The sequence below is a fragment of the Hypanus sabinus genome, chromosome 21, assembly GCF_030144855.1.
Source record: "Hypanus sabinus isolate sHypSab1 chromosome 21, sHypSab1.hap1, whole genome shotgun sequence".
NCBI classification, from domain to species: Eukaryota; Metazoa; Chordata; class Chondrichthyes; order Myliobatiformes; family Dasyatidae; genus Hypanus; species Hypanus sabinus.
Genome location: NC_082726.1, coordinates 60,810,725 through 60,832,029, shown reverse-complemented (window position 1 = coordinate 60,832,029; position 21,305 = coordinate 60,810,725). Strand labels below are relative to the sequence as shown.

At 39.9% G+C, this 21,305-nt stretch overlaps 1 protein-coding gene across 6 annotated transcripts in view; it reads left to right on the top strand.

Annotated features, from left to right (window-relative positions):
• Nucleotides 1-21,305, top strand: part of dlg5a (discs, large homolog 5a (Drosophila)) — a 221,687-nt gene that overhangs the window by 182,906 nt on the left and 17,476 nt on the right. For all 6 annotated transcript variants that reach the window (XM_059946690.1, XM_059946688.1, XM_059946689.1 and 3 more), the window contains 6 exons: nucleotides 2,554-2,716; nucleotides 4,739-4,878; nucleotides 7,023-7,187; nucleotides 12,566-12,749; nucleotides 18,439-18,587; nucleotides 19,024-19,194. In XM_059946690.1, coding sequence (XP_059802673.1) covers nucleotides 2,554-2,716; nucleotides 4,739-4,878; nucleotides 7,023-7,187; nucleotides 12,566-12,749; nucleotides 18,439-18,587; nucleotides 19,024-19,194 — 972 coding nt within the window. The remainder of the gene's footprint in view (nucleotides 1-2,553; nucleotides 2,717-4,738; nucleotides 4,879-7,022; nucleotides 7,188-12,565; nucleotides 12,750-18,438; nucleotides 18,588-19,023; nucleotides 19,195-21,305) is intronic.

Sequence of the window (21,305 nt, the reverse complement as noted above, 5' to 3'; positions counted from 1 at the left end):
TCCCATTTGTTAATTATAGTACCTTTTTATCTGGCAGCTCTTGCATGGCAGCTTTAATCCCTTAAAGGCTGATAATTATTTGAAACATCCTGGTCTGCCTGACAGCAGCTAATTAATTACTTCAATGATGGAAAAATAAATAAAAGCAATAAAAGGTATGTTATGTCAAGTGATCCAATGACACTTGATATAATGTGACTTATTCATTATTTTTATTTATTTCATCAAAAATCTAAATATTTCACTACTAATTGTAGAAAGGATTGTTTGTGCTGTAATTCAAGCAGTGAATAGCAATGTGTTGTGCAGAAGAGCAAATTAGTGATAACCAACAGAACATCTCAGTGTATACTACTTGTATTAACATTTGGAAAACTCATCAGGATAGGAGTGTGTGAGATTACTATTACAGGAGGCTATTAACACGTTTATGGAAAAAGCAATCCAATTGAAGAGTGATAAGAACAGTGGCAATGAACAGTGGTTAAGACAAAAGAGCAGAATTAGGCCATTCGGCCCATGCACTCTGCGCCACCATTCCATCATGGCAGATTTATTTTCCCTTCTCAACCCTATTCACCTGCCTTCTCTCATAAACTTTGATGTCCTTCCTTATTAAGAACTTATCAGCTTCTACTTTAAATATACTCAATGATTTGGCCTCCACCCTCTGGCTAAAGAAATTCTTCCTCATCTCTGTTCTAAAGGGACATCCTCTCTATATTTTGTCCTAAATTTCTTTTCCTAATTTTGGAGCACTTCAGTATCAGCATTGATAGTTTGCATCATATCAGATAGCTCAGATACTGATCACCAGAAAGAAACTTAAGAAGGCAATATTAGTGCAAAAGCAATTTGCCATAGGATGCTTGCAGTGCTCAGCCAGTTAGGCAGAAGGCAGAGAGGAAGTGCCCTTGCATCACTGCACAATGTTTAAAGAGCCCTGCAACTTTATATCCTGTTAAAGTTAACTACATGATTGGATAATTGAGATATTTATTAGGCAGTGTACTACTTACAGCAACTCAAATTGAACAACTGTTGCAAAGTTTGTCCAAGGAGTGCTGTTGTGCAATGTTAATTTTTTTTTCTGCTAGAAAAGACATTATGTGTAAAGTTTTACAAATCATTGTCAGTAGTCTTTTTTTAAATGTTTTATGGGGCATAGACAGTTTGAATACAGCAATGTTGGGTTGGATGAAAAGTGGAGGGCTTTGTTCGGGGAGAAAAGTGAGATTGATATTAGTAATTTAAAGGGTCAGTACAACATCAAGGGTTGAAGGGCCAGTACTGTGCTGAACTGTTCTATATTCTATGTATTAATAAAAAAAACATTGCATTGAAAACTGGAACAATATTAATTTCTTGTAAACCTTACCTTTATGGCTGCTGTCAGGATAGATAACAACACAGGACAATTGTGACTTCCTTCAACTATGATTGTTATTGTGCTGTGCAATATTTATTCTGTTTATTTTGTTCCATGCCCAAATTGTAAGAACCTGACCAAGTACATAATACTTCCCTGGGACTATGCATTATTGCATAAGAAAGTTGTATGTGCATGTGTGCTTAATAACATTTAAGAATGATTTTGTTGAGAAAATCATTTTATGCATAGAAAATAATTTGTATTTGGTGTTGCTATATGTTCCATATGGATCATTGCCAGCAATGATCTGTTTGCTTAAATGCTTAAATTTTGGAGGCAGAATCGATCTTGCCAGTGTTTCTTTACAGATTGTTCAATACTGCTGACAAGAGGATAAGCTCTGCCTATTCCCTACTCATAGTGAATTGGCAGTTTAAATGGTTTCAGCATGGACAAGATGAACCAAAGTGTCTGTTTCTGTGCTGTACTTCTCTATGACAGAACTGTTGGCCACTTGTGCTTCTGTGTCTTTTTGCTAATGCATGTATAAATATGCATATTTTAGCAGTTTTAGTCCCCTTGTTTAAGAAAAGCTGTGCTGGCATTGATGAGGGTCCAAAACGGGTACAAGAAAATTATTCCAGGAATGAAAGGGTTAATGTATGAGGACCATAGGAGGAGGATCTCATTGAAACCTATAGAATATTGAAGGAAGGCCTCGATTGAGTGGATGTGGAGAGGATGTTTCCTGTAGTATGGGAGTATAGGACCAGAGGACACAGCCTCAGAATAGAGAGTAGTCCTTTTAGAACAGAGAAGAGGATTTAGGGTGCCAGAGGGTGGTGAGTCTGTGGAATTCATTGTCACATATAGTTGTGCAGACCAAGTTATTGGGTATATTTAAAGCAGAGTTTGATAGGTTCTTGACTAATCAGGGCATCAAAAGGTTCCAGAGGTAAGGCAGGAGAATAGTATTGAGAGGGATCATAAATAATTCATGATGAAATGGCAGAGCAGACTCGATGGGTTGAAGGGCCCATTCTGCCCATGTCTTATGGTCTTATATGGGATAGTTTAAAGCCAATATTTTGCACATTTTAAAAACAAGCTCCATGCAAGGTTTCATAAGTATTAATTAGAATCAAATCTCAACAACTGTTCCACTTGACTTTGTTTTAAAGGCCCTACCTACATGAACCACGTCATGTGACAGTACAGAAAGGAGCTGAGCCCCTTGGAATCTCCATTGTAAGTGGAGAAAATGGAGGAATTTTTGTATCCAAGGTCATTGGGGGAAGCATCGCTCATCAAGCAGGACTTGAATATGGTGACCAGTTACTTGAGGTAAATGTGAATGACTAATTCTTCAAGTTGGCTAATGTTAATAAGAAAAATCTTGCATAACTTAATGCTTCTACAAATCTCAAAATACATTTTTGACAAATGAGAAAATCTGCAGACGCTGGAAACCTGAGCAAAAAACACAAAATGCTGGAGGAACTCAGAAGGCCTGTCAGAGTGCTCAACATCCAAATGAATGAAGTTCAGTTGTTTTTCATTACTTTGGGCAGGGATATTAACACTTGAGATTGTGGCAGAGTCTTGCTGCAATGTATATATGTTGACTTTGACTGGTCAGATTACGGACAGCACCCAAAATTAAGTCTGAATGCAGATAAGGTAGTGATTCACTGCACAAAGTGCTACATGTCATTGATTGTGGAGAATGTGAATTTACCACAGTTCTTTGTTTTCTAAAGCTTTTCATGAACACCTCATTATTAATTTCTTTTGTCACTGTTTATTTATTTTGTAATTTATAGTATTTGCAGTGTACTGCTGCTGCAAAACAACAGATTTCCTATCAAATAAGACAATAATAAACCTGGTTGTGATTCAAGTCTCCCGGACCTTCAGTAGAGAGCCTGGTCAGATTCTGCAATCTAGGTGCATTGCACTTGCTGCTTTAAATACTTCCTGGCACACAATCACTGTATAACTGATATTGACAGCTTTGTACCCAGGGATTTGAAGGTATTTCCAGAGTTGATCTTCCAAATAAACTTTGCTGTTAACAATGTTCATACGAATACAGTGGATTCCAGTTAATTGAAACAGATCAGGGCCAGTATATTTTGGCCCAATTAAGCAGTTGCCCCAAGTAGCTGAAGTTTCTTGGAAATAGTTTTAAAAAAAGGTATAAAAAAGACACTAATTTTAACTGAATTAAATTAATACAGAAATTAGAATACTACCAACACTACTACAGTATTATAAATCTGTGTATTAGTTCCTAAGAGTTATTGGAGGAGGAATTCCATTGATTGACCGTAAATGAACAAATTCAGTGCAGACATCTAGTGTAGATACTGGACTGCTTTCATACAATACTTTTGATGATTGCATTCTTCGAATCTTCATTTTCATTGCAACATTCAGGATGATTGTTGGTACTTTCAAATTCCTCATCGTTCTGGACTTGTTGAAGTTGGGAAATAGTTTCATTTTCACTCGTGGCTCTTTCTTGCATCTGCAAGCCTGAATCTTCAATCTGCAGTGAGCAGGACTGTTCCAAGTTGTCTTGCCAACTGTCAGTGAGAAAGATCACCTCTTTTTGAACACAAAAACACGCAACTGACACAATTTAAAAACTGCTTGCACAGTGTAGTGTCTTAATGACCACACAAGTGTGTCTGACACTGGTTAGGAACCATTCGGCAACAATCTCCTGTTCTAATTAAGCAGCATAGTGTCTCAGGTAAACAAAGGGAATCCCAGCTATTTTCTTGATTAGTTTTTGTTCTTTAAGAGTTGTCCCACATTAGCAGTTGCCCTGATTAACCAATGGCCAAATTAACTGGAATCCATTGTATTGTGTTTGCTTGGCTTGCAATGCACTGTAACGTCAGAGGCAAAAAATGGAGGTCATGGTTCCCAGCAGAGCTTGAATAAGCAACGTAAGCAGTGACTAACTTGTGCTTTAGTGAAGAGAAGAGTGAGGTTGAAAACAGATTCGCCTTTTAAGTGCTTCCATGTTATTTTGCAGTGAGCTTCCTGTGTTTGTAGTCAATATTTAGCACTTTTGAATTGGATCCCTGGATTACTTAACGACTTATTGTTTGTGGTTTGGTGCATGTTTATTTTAGTTTCAGATTGAAAGATAATTCATTGCCCAGAAATTGTGCAGAGCTATCAATTCATAAAAGATTCTTTTTAAAAAAGGCTCTTCTCTCGCTTTCTTCTGCTTTTTTATGCTTTTTGTTTTGTCTTGCCCTTCTGTCCCCACCCTGATATTAGAATAATTAAGGAAACAGTCATTTTTGTTGGTCAGTATTTATGTTAATGTGATGTTGTTATTTTTCACAGTATAACGGTATTAATTTGAGGAATGCCACCGAACAGCAGGCTCGATTAATTATTGGGCAGACAGAGCCATGTGAAACTATCACCATCTTGGCACAATATAATCTTCACATGTATCAGCTGGGTAATCACTCACGCTCCAGGTGAGACTACAGAAGTACACTGATCTCTTTTATCACTTCAGTAGATAACTCCCAATAACTGAACTTGATAATGATAACTAAAAGATCTCCTATCTAAAAGATACTTAGGTAACTGTCAGATTTTTAACAGGACCAAACCAACATATAAGTTGTCCTTAATTAAGCATTAAGGACATCTTTAAGCACTTAAGGATGAGGAGCTGGAGGATTAGAGGATTGCTAATGTTGTTCCGTTATTTAAGAAAGACTCTATGAATAAGCCAGGAAATTATAGACTGGTGAGCCTGACATCAGTAGTGGAAAAGTTATTGGAAAGTATTCTAAGGGACCAGGTATATAATATTTGGATAGACGGAATAATTAGGGATCGTTAACATGGCTTTGTGCATGGTAAGTCATGTCTAACCAATCTTGTAGAGATTTTTGAGGAAGTTGCCAGGAAATTTGATGAAGGCAGGGCCATGGATGGTGTCTGCATGGACTTTAGAAGGGCCTTTGACAAGGTCCCACCTGGGAGGTTGGTCAAGAAGGTTTGTTGCTTGGCCCTCAAGATGAGGTAATAAACATTGGCTTCGCAAAAGAAGCCAGGGAGTGCTAGATGATCGGCTCTTTGGAGATCTGTGCCTAGAGGTGTGCTTCAGGGATTAGTGCTGGCTCCGTTGGTGTTCTATCATCTATCAATGATGTGGATAATCATGTAGTACACTGGATCAGCAAATTGTGGATAGATTAGGGGTGGAGTGGTCAGTGAAGAGGACTTTGAAAGTTTGCAGCAGCACCTGGATCAACTGGAAAAATGGCAGATAGAACTTAATGCACACTAGTCTGAGGTGTTGCTCTTTGAGAGGACCAACCCAGGATAGGTCTTACACAGTGAGCAGTAGGGCACTGAGGAATGCAGTAGAACAGAGAAATCTGGGAATGCAGATCCATAGTTCATTGAAAGTAAAGAAAGCTTTTGGCACACTGGCCTTCATAAATCAATGAATTGAGTACAGGAATTGGGATGTTATATTGAAATTGTATTAAGACGTTGGTGAGGCTTAATTTGGAGTATTGTATCCAATTTTGGTCACCTACCTACAGGAAAGATGTTAAGAATATTGAAAGAGTACAGAGAAAATATACAAAGACCTGAGTTATAGGGAGAGATTGAATAGTTTATGACATTATTCCCCAGACTGTAGAAACGTGAGGTGAAATTTGATAGAGGTGTACAAAATTATGAGGGGTATAGATTGGGCAAGTGCAAGCATAGCCATAAAAAGCGTACCTCAATCACTTATGTCCTTTGGGGAAGAAAATCTGCCATTTTTATCCAGGGTGGTTGAATTTAACAGGTGATTCCAGGTCCACCAATGTGGTTGACTGTTAGCTGTCTTTGGAAATGACTAGGAATAATCAGGGATGAATAGTGACTACCACATTGGCAGCAGCTGCATAGATTCATTGAGTTATACCACATGGAAACAGGCCCTTAGCCCCAACCTGTCTAAGCTCATCCCACTTGCCTGCTTTTGGCCCAGATCCCTCTAATCCTTTCCTGTCATAGACCTGTCCAGATGATTTTTTAAACATTGTAATTGCTCCTATCTCTCCCATCTCCTCTGGTAGCTCTTTCCATATATTCTGTGTGGAAAAATTTGCCCACCAACTCCCCCTTTAAATCTTTCCCCACTAACCTTAAACCTACAGCCTCTAGTTTTAGTCTGTCCTGAACTTGTGATTACATAAAATATTTTATCAAAAGTTAGTCAGAAATATCTGGATCTAAAGTATTTAATATATCAGATTGTCCCTCTTAACAGTTAAAAAGGGATTAATTTGTATCATTCTTCTGATAATTGTTTGCAGATTAATATTCAACATTAATATCAAATAGCAAAGGAAAGAGTTGCCAGTTTTTCCATTCACCCTACAGCAATTTGAAAGAGACATTGACAGTGTATCAGTGTTGGCAAATTAACTAAGTTTGATTTTCTTGGCAGCCATGCTGTTGATCAGTCAATTGGATTATGATGTACTATTAAATCTGATTGATATCACAAAATCGCTTTACAGGTTTGCTGTCAGAAAGCTGTTCGTTTTTTTTTAAGTAATTGTGTATGTAATGCATTTCCTAATGGTGTGATCTGTGTGGCTAGTTCTCGACTGGAGCCAATAAGTAATCATTCAACTCCCCACGGCAGTGGTGCAACAACGCCTGACGATCACTCGATAATCGATGCAGTGAGTGAACAGGATGAAGGAACAATAACACCTCCATCGAAACAAACTACTCCAACTACTAGTCCACGGAACTCCATTAGGTCAGTTATAAACACTGCCCTTTTACATGCTGTTCGTTCAGGCAGTGGTAATGCAGAGATCTCTGATTCTATCTAAAAAGTGGAGTGTTTTAGATTTGTTTGCTACCTTACACCCACATGTTCTACAGAGCAGCTCTGAAACTTTGGAGAGAATGGTTCCATTTAACTGAATGATTTCCATCATTTTATTTTTTATTTTTTTTATTGAGATGCACTGCGGTTTAGGTCCTTCAGGCCTTTCAAGCCACGCCATCCAGCAGTCCAACATTTTTAATCTGAGCCTAATCACGGGACAATTTACAATGACCAACCAACTTTTGGACTGTGGGAGGAAACCAGAGCACCCAGAGGAATCCCACACAATCACGGGGAGAATTTACAAACTCCTTACAGACAGCAGTGGGATTTGAACCTGGGTCACCTGTACTGTAAAGCATTGTGCTAACCCCTATGCTACCGCGCTGCCCATGTCTTTTAAAAACTACACATTTATATCTAGTATTAAGCTGTGAATTCTTTCTGCTGCTTAGAGTACAATGACGACTAAACTCAAAAATAGTTACTTTTCGGAGCAGTATAGTCGATGAACACCTCCACCCATTAACACACCCAACCTCCTCTACTTTATCATTTCCTGTCAGTCATCTTACGTACAGACACTTCTGTACCTAGTGCCACTTTACGTTCTGAGGGCTCCGTTGCAGGGTCAACCACGGACATTACATCCTCGCTGTCTATATACGCAAGCCTGGGCAGTATAACATGGTGAGCAAGCTGTTCCCAATGTAGCAAGCTCCTCCTCTGCACACATGTGATGAGCCCAAAGGAATTAGGCACCAGCAGTGTCACAGAAGTTGCAAGTCTGCATTGAACTCAATGTAGGACTCTCTTGGGGATACCAGCTCTCCATATTTCTCTCCAGATACTTCTGAAGCCTTGCCTATGAGTAGGTATAGCTGCAAGGCAGCAGAAATTTGAGATCAGTGTTTTCCTTTTCCTAGATGAGCTGCCAACCATGGTTGATGAACCCCATCAATTCATGTACAGTGCCTATAAAAATATTTACCCCTCTTGGAAGTTTTCATGTTTTATTGGTTTACAACATTGAATCACAGTGGATTTAATTTGGCTTTTTTGATACTGATCAACAGAAAAGACTCATGTCAAAAGTGAAAACAAATTTCTACAAATTGGTCTAGATTTATTGCAGTTATTAAACACAAAAGTATTGATTGCATAATTACTTGTTCTCTTCAATTCAGTATTTAATAGATGCACCTTTGGCAGCAATTACAGCCTTGAGCCTGCATGTGGATAGGTCTCTAATAGCTTTGCACATCTGGACACTGCAATTTTTCTCCTTTCTTCTTTGCAAAGCTTCTCAAGCTCTGTCAGATTGCATGGGGATCATGAGTGAACAGTCTTTTTAAGTCCAACCACGAATTCTCAATTGGTTTGAGGTCTGGACTCTGACTTGGCTACTCCAAGACATTAACTTTATAGCTTTGGCTTTATGCTTGGGGTCATTGTCTTGCTGGAAAACAAGTCTGCTCCCAAGTTGCAGTTCTCTTTCAGCCTGCATCAGGTTTTCCTCCAGGAATTCCCTGTATTTTGCTACATTTTACCCTCTACCTTCACGAGACTTCCAAGGCCTGCTGCAGTGAAGCAACCCCACAGCATAATGCAGCCACCACCATGCTTCACAGTAGGGGTGGTATGTTTTTGATCATGTGCGGTCTTTGGCTTAAACGACAAACATGGTGTTTAGTCTGAAGGCCAAAAAGCTCAATATTGGTTTTATCAAACCAAAGCACCTTCTAGCTGATTTCAGAGTCTTCTGGCAAACTAGCTGAGATTTCATGGGAGTTTTTTTCAACAGTGGCTTTCTCTTTGCCACTCTCCCATAAAGCTGCGACTGGTGAAGTACCCGGGCAACAGTTGTTGTATGCACAGTGTCCCCTATCTCAGCCATTGAAGCTTGTAACTCCTCCAGAGTTGCCATAGGTCGCGTGGTAGACTCCCTCACTGGTCCCCTTCTTACTCCCACTCAGTTTTTGAGAATGCCTGCTCTAGGCAGATTTACAACTGTGCCATATTCTTTCCATTTCTTGATGATTGACTTAACTGTAAGGGATATTCAGTGACTTGGGAGTGTTCTTTTGTCTTCATGGTGTAGATTTTGCCAGGATACTAACTCACTAGCAATTGGACCTTCCAAAACAGGTATATATTTGCTACAATCAATTGAATCATAACTACACACAGGTGATTTCCATTTAACTAATTATGTGACTTCTAAAACCAATTATTTGCACCAGTGATGATTTGGTATGTGATATTAAATGGGGTAAATTCTTAGCCATTCAATTATTTCGTGTTTTCTATTTGTAATTAATGTAGATCACTTTGTAGAGATCTCTAAAACTTGAAAACCTGAAATGTTTTCAAAGCTGAATTCAAAAGCTGAAATGTCTGTGGTTCAAAAGTATTGCTCAAAACTTTTGCTCAGTACTTAGTTGAACCACCTCTCCCCCTATTACAACCAGTAGTCTTTTTGGGTAAGTCTCTATTAGCTTTGCACAATATGGTGGAGCAAGGCTCGCCCATTCCTCCTTGTAAAATTGCTCAAGCTGTGCCAGGTTAGTTGGACAGCAATTTTGCGGTCTTCCAGAGATGTTTGATCAGGTTAAGGTCAGGACTCTGACTGGACCACTCAAGGACATTAATTTTCTTCATTTCAGGCCATCCCACGGTTGCTCAGCTTGTGTTGTTGTCCTGCTGAAGGATGAACTTCCTTCCCAGTTTAAACTTCTTGGCAGAGGCTAGCAGGTTTTGATCCAGGTTCTCTCTGTATTTAGCAGTGTTCACCTTCCCATCAGTCCTGACCAAATTTCCAGTCTCTGCTCCAGAAAAGCATCCTCACAACATGATGCTCCCTTCACCATACTGTACAGTGGGGTTAGTGTTACCTGGCTGATGTGCTGTATTAGATTTATGCCACACATTCCTTAGGTTAAGGTTAGAAAATTCCATTTTAGTTTTATCTGACCACAAGTTGGCACCAAAGACACTTGCAAGCCTGAAGACAATTCAGGAACAGCTTCTTTCCCTCTGTTGTCTGATTTCTGAATGGACATTTAACCCATGAGCTTTATGTCACTACTTTTTTTTCAATTTTTGCACTAGTTTAACTACTATCTATATTTACTGTAATTCGTATTTTTTTCTGTATGGCATTGTACTGCTGTTGCAAAGACAACAAATTTCAATACATATGTCAGTGATATTAACATAGAAACCTAGAAAACCTACAGCTCAATATAAGCCCTTCAGCCCACAAAGCTGTGCCGAACATGTCCTTACATTTGATGTACCTAGGCTTACACATAGCCCTCTATTTTTCTAAGCTCCATGTACCCATCCAGGAGTCTCTTAAAAGGCACTATCATTTCCACCTCCACCACTGCCGCTGGCAGCACATTCCACACACTCACCACTCTCTGCGTAAAGAAACTTAACCCTGGCATCTCCTCTGTACCTACTTCCAAGTACCTTAAAAATATGCCCTCTCATGCTAGCCATTTCAGCCCTGGGAAAAAGCCTGACTGTCCACACAATCAATGCCTCTCATTATCTTGTACACCTCTATCAGGTCACCTCTCATCCTCCGTCACTCCAAGGCTGAGTTCACTCAACCTATTCTCATAAGGCATGCTCCCCAATTCAGGCAACATCTTTGTAAATCTCCTCTGCACCCTTTCTATGGTTTCCACGTCTGTCCTGTAGTGAGGCGACCAGAACTGAGCACGGTACTCCAAGTGGGGTCTGACCAGGGTCTTATGTAGCTGCAACATTACCTCTCAGCTCTTAAACTCAATCTCACGATTGATGAAGTCTCACGATTAATGCACCATATGCCTTCTTAACCACAGAGTCAAACTGCACTGCAGCTTTGAGTGTCCTATGGACTTGGACCCCAAGATCCCTCTGATCCTCCACACTGCCAAGAGTTTAACCATTAAATCTTATTCTCTTTCTGACGTCCTTCCATGTGAAAAAGGATCTAGTGCTTTCCTGGCGTATATGACGAATAAACTCTTCTCAGGCTTCCAGCTGGGTTCAGGTATCAATTTTAACCAGTGTTTCAATGACGGACTCTGCCATCTTCATCAAGGATGATGCCTAGGCATGTCTAGTCTGGTGGCCCACTAAAATTTGATTGTAAACAAGATAGGACAGCAGAAATCTGATTGGATGAAGACAGCTGGGGGTATAAATACCATTAGATTAGACATGCCCAGGCATTGTCCCTGATGAAGATGGTAGAGTCAGTCTTCGGAGCGTCAGTTAAAATCAATACCTGTACCCAGCTGGAAGCCCGTGAATCTTTATAGTATCCTTTAAGTGACCCTTTTCTAAGTCTTTCCAAGCAAGGATGTTTTTCTAATACTGCTGATCAGCCAGGTAATACTATCCCCACTGTAAAGTATGATGGAGGTAGCATCATACTATGGGAATACTTTTCAGCAGTGGAAACTGGAATTCAGCAATGGCAGTCTCTTTTATGTCTTCCCTTATTCTTAGCAGATTCAGTGGAACATTTATTACTGTGTAATGTACAAATTAAAATTGTTTTGGGGTATGAATTGGAAAAACATTCAAATATCTGCTAGTCCTGTATTGCCAAAGTTCCAAGTATGCTGGATTATTGGAGTTTCACTGCACAGTTGTGCCATGGGGTCCTGAACAAAAGATAGGAAAGACAGTGACAGTGACCACTATTGATTAAAGATCAAAGATTAGCTGTATTTGTCACAAGTACATTTAAACCTTGAAACATGCAGTGAATTGTCTTGTTTGCATCCACAAGCTTCAACACAGCCCAAGCATTTGCTGGCTACAGCCTTGAAGTGTCACCATGCTTCCAGCGCCACTATATCATTCCCACAACTTACTAACCTGTACATCTTCGGAACATAGGAGAAAACTAGAGCATCTGGAGGAAACACGTGCAGTCATGGAGAGAATGTACAAACTCCTTACAGACAGTGTTAGGATTTGAACCCTCATCACTGATGTGCAGTATTAGCATTACACTGCCATGCCATCTTTAAAGCATGAGGAGCCATTATCTTTAATGAGAAGGAGAAAAGAAAAGATTACGAGGAGGAACTAAATAATTCACAAGAGAATCTCTATTGTTATGATACTGGGCAAAAATCTTAGAATAACTTAAGGACTTCAATAAGAATGTAAATTGATGAATAGGTATGGAATATAAGGAGTTTTAAGTTGGCGGCATGATGAAAACCTTTTCTTAATTTCTTGTGAATTTATCAATAGTTACCCATCGATGTTTCTTATTTTTAATGCAACAGGAAGTCTGTTGATTCAACCAATCAAACTTTTGAACCACGATTTCTATTCCTGAAGAAGACACAGATAGACCTGGGGATCCAAATTTGTGGAGGGAATTTGAATGGAGTGTTTGTGGCAAAAGTAGAAGATGACAGTCCAGCTAAAGGCCCTGATGGACTGGTTCCTGGAGATAAATTACTCGAGGTAAGACCAGTTTTTCAGTGCATCATTGATGTATTGAAGCCTTGTATTTTTCAGAATTTTGTAATTGCCCACAATATAGGAAATTGTAATTATTATCAGCAGCAATAAAGATTTCTGCATGGAATACAAAACAAGTTTAAAATTTTAACAAGTTTCATAGGGAACGAAGAGTGAGCCTTTCTTCAGAGCTCTGTTTGCCAGTGCATCACTGAGATATATGGGGGTGAGTCTGCACACCAATATCTGCCCCAGTTCATATTGGTTAATTAGGCACAAATTTGAAATTAGAACATACGTAGAACATAGAATACTTCAGCACAGTATAGGTGCTTTGGCCTACGATATTGTTTCAACTTATTAACTTGTTCTAAGATCAATCTAATCCTTCCCTCTTTACATAGCCCTCCATTCTTCTTCATTCATGTGCCTATCTAAGAGTTTCTTAAATCCATAATGTATCTGCCTCTACCATCACCCTGGCACTCACCAATCTCTGTGTAAACTTTGTTTTGACATCCCCTCCCCCATACTTTCCTCCAATCACCTTAAAATTATGCCTCTTATAATCTTATACACTTCTATGGAGTCACCTCTTATCTTCCTTCATTCCAAATATAAAACCTTAGCTCAGTAAATCTATCCTTATAACACATGCTGTCTATTCCAGGCAGCATCCTGGTAATTCTCTGCACCCTTAAAGCTTTCTACATTCTTTCTATAAAGAGGCAATCAGAAACAAACACGATCTATCCAAGTGTGGTCTAATCAGGATTTTGTAGCTCTGCAACATTACCATAGATGCTGCCAGACCTGTTGAGTTCCTCCAGCATTTTGCATGTTTTACTCTGGATTGAACTGTATCCCTCTACTAACGAAGGCTAACACATTCCAACCTTCTGTCTTCATGGCTTATTTGTACGTTCACTTAGTCAACTCTGATTACAAGCTCTTGTTGTAATAATTTACATCAGTTTGCTCACTATGTCAGCAAATCTTTAGCTTTAGTTTTTGGTCTTGTTTTTGTCTGGTAGATTTGGAGCTCCTTTCCAGGGAATGCACTAGACGGTAGCGTGATATTAATACGCAGCAGCATCTCTGGATTGGGGATTTGCCAAATGTTACGTGGATTTTCTGGTGTAGTCTGTTTTGTCATCTGCTTTTGTGGTATCATTCTGGGGGAGCGTTGTCTCATTTTTTAACTGCATTGCATTTGTGGTTTCTAAATGACAATAAACTAAATCTGAATCTGAATCTGAAATGCTCAGTTATTCAAACTTTTGGTTCTAAATCAGATGGTTGCGAGTTCAGGTTTCACTCCAAAAATCTGAGATTGTACATGTAGACTGAGAGTCCAGTGAAGAATTGCTGGCTGTGTGCATCCAGTAAAATAGCATCAAAGGTTTTGTAAAAACATTTTTTATGATCACAAACCCTATTGGAGATTGAGAACTTAAAGTACCGCAGTTCTACCCAATAGCGAGTTGCTCGTTATCAGAGAAACTGAAGGAGCTGGACGGTGTGGATCGTGCTGCTGTCTGTGTCAGAGAGGCATCAGAGGAGTTGGTGCATGAAGGCAGTGTGCAGTCTAGCAGCGAGTAATTGTCTTAGTCGCTTTCCTTGTGACTTGCAAAGGTCTTGTTGGACATTTTTCATGTGGAATGCTGCTTGACCTTGTTCGTAGCAAGGACTAGACTTTAAGTTGTGTTGTCGTCTGCCACCCAAGAGAGAGGCAGCAGAGTTGGTGTGCTCCACCTGAGTGTGGGATGGGCGGTGTGGAGTAGCGCTTCTGCCCTGTGTACACTCAACAGAATTGTGTTTGATTTCAGACTGCTGCAACATGCATGGACTCGGTGTCTTGGACTATATTTTTTTTTGTGTGTGACTGTATCTTAATATCTTATATGTGCTTGCTATCTTTATGTGCTGTATGTGCCTTGTGCTGTGGAAAACGGCCAGTGAGTGAGTGGACCAGTGAAGGAGTGGATCTTTGAGGCTTCGACAAGAAGAGGCGGAGTATGAGCTTGCTCCCAGTTAGGCTTTACAGTGCCTCCTTGAGACAGTGATGTGCCTCTCCTGTGAGATGTGGCAGTCTTGGGGGAACTCCCCTCTCACGCAGTCACATCTGCCAGAGGTGCTTGCGGCTGGGCGAAATAGAAGACAGTGTGAGGAATCTGGAGCAGCAGCTGGATGACCTTCGACTCATAAGGGAGAACGAGGGAGTCATAGATGAGAGCTGTAGGGAGTTAGTCACACCTAGGCTGCCGGAAGCAGGTCATTGGGTGACAGTCAGAGGGGGGAAAGTGAGGGTGAGTAGACAGGTAGTGCAGAGCACCCTGTAGCCAAGTAAAAGGCTTGCCGTATTATTGCCAAGTAAATTGAGGGTGTTCCTTTTCATGTCTTGGATGTAACAGCAACCAAAAAGATTAACTTTACCTGTCACATATACATCAGAACACAGTGAAGTGCATTGTTTGCATCAAATCAGTGAGGATTTTGCTGGGGGCATCCCACAAGTGTTTCCACACCATGTATGCCCCAACGGTACACGCCCATAACTTATTAACCTAACCGTATGTCCTTGGAGGAAACCAGAGCTCTTGGATAAATTGGGAGAATATACAAACTCCTTACAGAATGCGGCAAGAATCAAACCGTGATGCTTGTTGGTGCTGTACTGTGGCTGCGTTAACCACTATGCTAGCATATCACTCACTAAAGTAGATTATTATCATTAAAACTTCACAGTAAACTTAAGCAACACACACACACACACACACACACACACACACAAAATGCTGGTGGAACACAACAGACCAGGCAGCATCTGTAGGGAGAAGTACAGTTGGCTCTCCTTATCCGCAGGGGATTGGTTCCGAGACCCCCGCAGATACCAAAAAACACGGATGCTGAAGTCCCTTATTTAACCTGTCCCAGCGTGGTGGTCTTTAGGACCCAGCGGAACCCCGGACTTTATTTAACATGCTCAGTGCGGTGGACATTAGGACCTGGCGCAGCTCTGAATCCGCAGTGTTTCTGTTCACGAAAATCATCACGATCACGATTGAAAATAAGGTGGAAGTAATAAAGCGATCAGAAAGAGGTGAAACGCCATTAGTCATTGGAAAAGCGTTAGGCTACAGTCGGTCAACAATCAGAACAATCTTAATGGAGCATGTGAAAGGCCCTGCCCCGATGAAAGCTACGATTATTAGTAAGCAACAAAGTGGTTTAATTATTGAAATACGTATGTTTCTTAAGTGTTTTATATGCATAGAAAGGTAAAATATGTACTATATACTAAGAAAAACATTTGACTAACTGACACGAAATAATACCGGATGTACCTGTTCCGACCTCAAATCTGACTTAAAGACGGTCTCAGGAATGGAACTCATTCATAACCCGGGGACTGCCTGTACTTTTAAGTCATTTCTAGATTACTTATAATACCTGATCCAATGTAAATGCTATGTAAATTGTTGTTATACTGTTGTTTAGGGAATAATGACAAGAAAAAATAGTCTGTACATGCTCAAACGACAAGTGCTGGAGAGAGAACATCTGGGTTTTCCCAATCCGCAGTTGGTTGAATCCGTGGATAAGGAGGGCCGACTGTACAGTCGACGCTTTGGGCCGAGACCCTTCATCAGGACGTTTTGTGTGTATTGCTTGAATTTCCAGCATCTGCAGATTTCCTCGTGTTCACAGTAAACTTGCAGCTTTGCAATAATCTCTGCACTTCAAAATCATTTGACTAAAAAATGATCTGGAAGTGGACAAGCCCTTCCTGTGGTAATTAAACCAGGGGTTGACAAAGTTGGATCCTAAGTATTCTTTCTATCTGCAAAATTTACATATAATGACTCTTCTGGTTAACTGCATAAGCATTCTTTGATAGTTAATTTCTAAGTAGAGGCACATTTTCTCCTGCATTAGGTTGGGTTGTGTCACAAATTTTCACTGATCATTTAATTCTCAGTGATGATCAGTCAATGATCAGTTACTGAGATGGAGCAGCTGAACATATATGCACTTGAAACCCTTCTGTTGCTCCTGGACATTACTCCTTTGTTTATTTGTCTCAGGTGGTGAGTTGAGATTTTTTTTTCAACTGCATTAATGTGGCACTGCAAAAGGGGGAAAGGAAAGTTTGTTTTTCATACACTCTCTGAAACATGTTTCTGACATGTCAGACATCATTGAGCTCATTATTGTAGGCCATGTTAGAAACCGCAATAGTCTTTCTCTAGCTATTTGTTTTCCTGCATACTTCCACCTGAATTTAAAGTTATATCAGTTCTAAAAGTACGGATAAGTAGGTGTGAAAGCGTGATTCTACTAAAGTTGGAGTTTGGAGTTCAATTCTGGCATCTTCTGTAAGGAGTTTGTCCTCCCCATGGAATGAGTGGGTTTTCCCTGGGTGCTCCAGTTTCCTCCCACAGTCCATTGACCTACCGGGTACATTAATTTGTCATTGTAAATTGTCCCATGATTAGGCTAGGGTTAATCGGGGGTTGCAGAGGTAGCATAGCTCAAAGGGTTAGAAGGCCCTATTCTGCTCTGTATCTCTAAATTTAAGAAAAATTATTTTTGGTTCAAATGTTACAGATGGAAGGCAATTGCTCATCTTATTTATCAAAGAATAAAACATTGAAGCTGGGCAACAATAGTATTGAAGGGGCACAAAAATTTCCTCGTCTTTGTGTTAAACCTTCAGTACATTTCAGCAATGTTTGTACCACTGAGTTAAGGATCAACTTTTTTCACCATGTATATTCAATGGCCACTTTATTAGGTCAGGAGTGAAACCCAGTGTGCTCTTCTGCTGCCGTAGCCCATCGGCTTCAAAGTGTGATCTATTGTGTATTTAGAGATGTTCTTCAGCACACCACTGTTGTAGGGCGTGGTCACTTGAGTTAATTTCGGCTTGAACCAATCAGGCCATTCTCCTCTGACCTCTGTCACTAATAAGGCCACAGAAAAGCCACTCACTGGATTTTTTTTTTTTTTGATTTTGTTTTGCAGCATTCATTGTAAATTCTAGAGACTGTTGTCTGTGTGAATCCCAGGAGATCAACGGTTTCTGAGATACTCAAACCACCCTGTATAGCACCGGCAATCATTCCGCAGTCAAAGTCACTTAGATCACATTTCTTCCCCATTCGGTTTGGCCTGAACAACAACTGGACCTCTGAACCTTTTGGCCATGCTATCAGGCATTGAGTTGCTGCCTCATGGTTGGTTGATTAGGTGTTTGTAATAACGAGCAGGTGCATCTAATAAAGAGGTCACTTAGTGTCTGTTTACATGGAACTCGCTAAGGTTTGGTGGTGTGACATGCAGCAAAAAACAAGAAGATTCAACAATTAGAAGAATGAAGAATTATATAAAAATTTTAAAAACTTAAGAGGTCAAAGTATGATATGGAATAAAATGTGCATAAATACCATCCTGCACAAACAGCATTATAAAAAGTGGTTTAAAGTGTGTACAGTGCGGTGACTGAGGTAAAATATAGAGGCCTCTATTGTTCTGCCTGCTGCCAGAGAGAAGTAGAAAAAGAACAAAATATGGTATTCCTCTGAAAAAAGAAGCTTGTGAAAATGTCATTATAGTCCTGTATACTAATGTGGTTGAAGCAAATTTTACTTTGTGATTTTATTAGTTGCCCTTTTCCTTGTTACTACAGTACAACGGCATTGATTTACGGAATGTAACAGCTGAACAGGCCTATGTGGAAATGCTGAAACCCACAGAGTCGATTTCTGTGAAGGCCCAGTATAAAATAGAGGAATTCAACAAGATAAGAGATGAAGCTGGAGATGGATTCTATATCAGGTATCATTTATAGTTGTTGAGTGAACTTCATTCACAGTAATGAGTGTCAGGAAAAATTCTGTATAATGTGGAAATGAACAAAATGCAGCGCCTCAATAAAAATAAATTATTAGGGTTCTGCAATAGTAATATGTACAGTAATTGATAGCAGACCATCAGAAATATTATAATACATTGTATTACTTGTTTTTTTCTCAATAATTACAAGTAGGTAATATAATTTTTTTACAGAGGACAGTATTTAATGTTGAAAAAATTGAGTTCATATTTTTTAGGTAGTTTGCTTCATCCAAATGTATGGTAATTTTTTGCTATTTTTACGTTACTATTTAACTTTGTCTAGACACAGCGGTTTGTTTTATAAAAACACTAAGTGATTTGTAAAACGCAGCTTTTGTTTGGGTTTCATTGGATACTCCTCTGCCATGTCTCCCAGAGCACTTTATGATCGAGTTGCAGAAGTAGAACATGATCTGAGTTTTAAAAAGGATGATATTCTTTACATTGATGACACTCTGCCACAAGGGAATTTTGGTTACTGGATGGCGTGGCAATTGGATGAAAATGCTCAGAAACTTGAAAGAGGACATATCCCCAGCAAATACATGTAAGTAACCATGATAAAATGGTAGTCTGGGTAAATGTATTTACGTGAAAAGCGCACTAAGTTTGGAGAAGGAGAAATAAGAATGAGTAAGTTACAGATCTCTTTAAACTAAGCATTGCACAAGTAACTCTGCTGCTTTTAAGTCAGAGCATTGTGAGTTTGTTCTACTCCATACTCTAAGTAAATAATTGTTTCCCAAAATTTGGCTAGGCTTGATTCAAGCGTGTTATTCTAAGGAAGAAGTTGTGAAGCAAAGGTTATATTCCTTTTCCAAAGCAGTGTGATTTGGGGCTAGAAAAAGTAGAACTAACAGCCAGGTGGCAGCAACATTCGGATTAAGTTGTGGATTGTGTTTCAAAGCATTGTCCTAAATCATCCTTAAATATTAGACAACATAGCAAAAGACATGCTTAAAAATTGAGCTGAAGATGGTCTTTAATATCATTGTTGCAAAAGAATGTTCTATTATTACTGTAAACATTTGATATCAAAACTTTTAATTGAATTGACTTTATTTCTTACATCCTTCACATACATGAAGAGTAAAAATCTTTACATTACGTCTCCATCTAAATGTGAAATCATAGTAATTTATAATAAGTGGATCTGTCAATGTGACATAGAAATACACTCAAATCAGTGTGAGTTAATCAGTCTGTTGGTCTGGTGGAAGAAGCTGTCCTGGAGCTAGTTGGCCCTGGCTTTTATGCTGTGGTACCGTTTCTCGGAAGGTAGCAGCTAGAATAGACCGTGGTTGGGGTGACTTGGGTCCCCAGTGATCCTTTGGGCCCTTTTCTCACACCTGTCTTTGTCTTGAATCATGGGAAGTTCATAACTATAGAAACGCTGGGCTGTCCACACCACTCCCTGCAGAGTCCTGTGATTAAGGGAGGTACAGTTCCCATACCAGGCAGTGATGCAGTCAGTCAGGATGCTCTCAATCGTGCCCCTGAAGAAAGTTCTTAGGATTTGTGGACTGATACCAAACTTCCTTAACCATCTGAGGTGAAAGAGGCGCTGTTGTGCCTTTTTCGCCACACAGCTAGCGTGTACAGACCACATGAGATCCTCCGTGATGTGGATGCTGAGGAACTTGAAGCTGTTTACCCCAGATCCATTGATGTCAATAGGGGTTAGCCCATCTCCATTCCTCCTGTAATCCACAACCAGTTCCTTTGTTTTTGCGACATCGAGGGAGAGGTTGTTTTCTTGACATCACTGTCAGAGAGATGACTTCTTCCCTGTAGGCCACTTCGTTATTGTTTGAGATTAGGCTAATCAATGTAGTGTCATCAGCAAATTTGCTTAGCAGATTAGAGCTGTGGGTGGCGACGCAGTCATGGGTAAACAGGGAGTAAAGGAGGGGTCTCAGTACCCAGCCCTGAGGGCTCCTGTGTTGAGAGTCAGAGGGGTGGAGGTGAAGGAGCCAATATATATATTTGCACTGGTTATGTTATAACGATTAAAAGGAAATTAGGCCATCTCACTTTCATACTTCCAAAAAGATTTCTGCTTGCATTATCAATAGAGCAACATCTGAGTGTTAACTCCAATACTTGAGTATGTTCCCTAGGCTGAGGCATTAATGCATACTGTGATCACCTACGCAGTCAGAACTGCCATTTCTTATCTAAGGTTTTGGTAGCATTGAGTTGTCATTTCTTTGGGACCTACAAATGCTGCTTAACTTGAGCCTGTCTGTGAGCTGCAATTTGCTGAGCATTGCTGGCTCTGGTGTCGGGATGATATATATATATAGTGTCACCTTCCTGTCAGCTTGACCCAGTCTGGCCATTGTCCTGTGTCCTTTCTCATTAAAATTTTGCCCACAGAACTTTTGCTCACTGGATTTTAATTTTGTTTTTTTGCACTGTTCTCTATAAATTGTTCTACGTGGGAAAAACCCAGGAGATCATCAGTTTCTGAGATAATCAAACCACCTTGTCTAGCACCCACAATCATTCCATGGTCAAAGCCACTTGGATCACACTCCTTCCCCATTCTGATGTTTAGTCTGATGAACAACTGAACCTCTTCGCCTGCACACTTTCCTATATTGAGTTGCTAACACATGATTGATTAGATATGTGCATTATGATCAAGCATAGAGG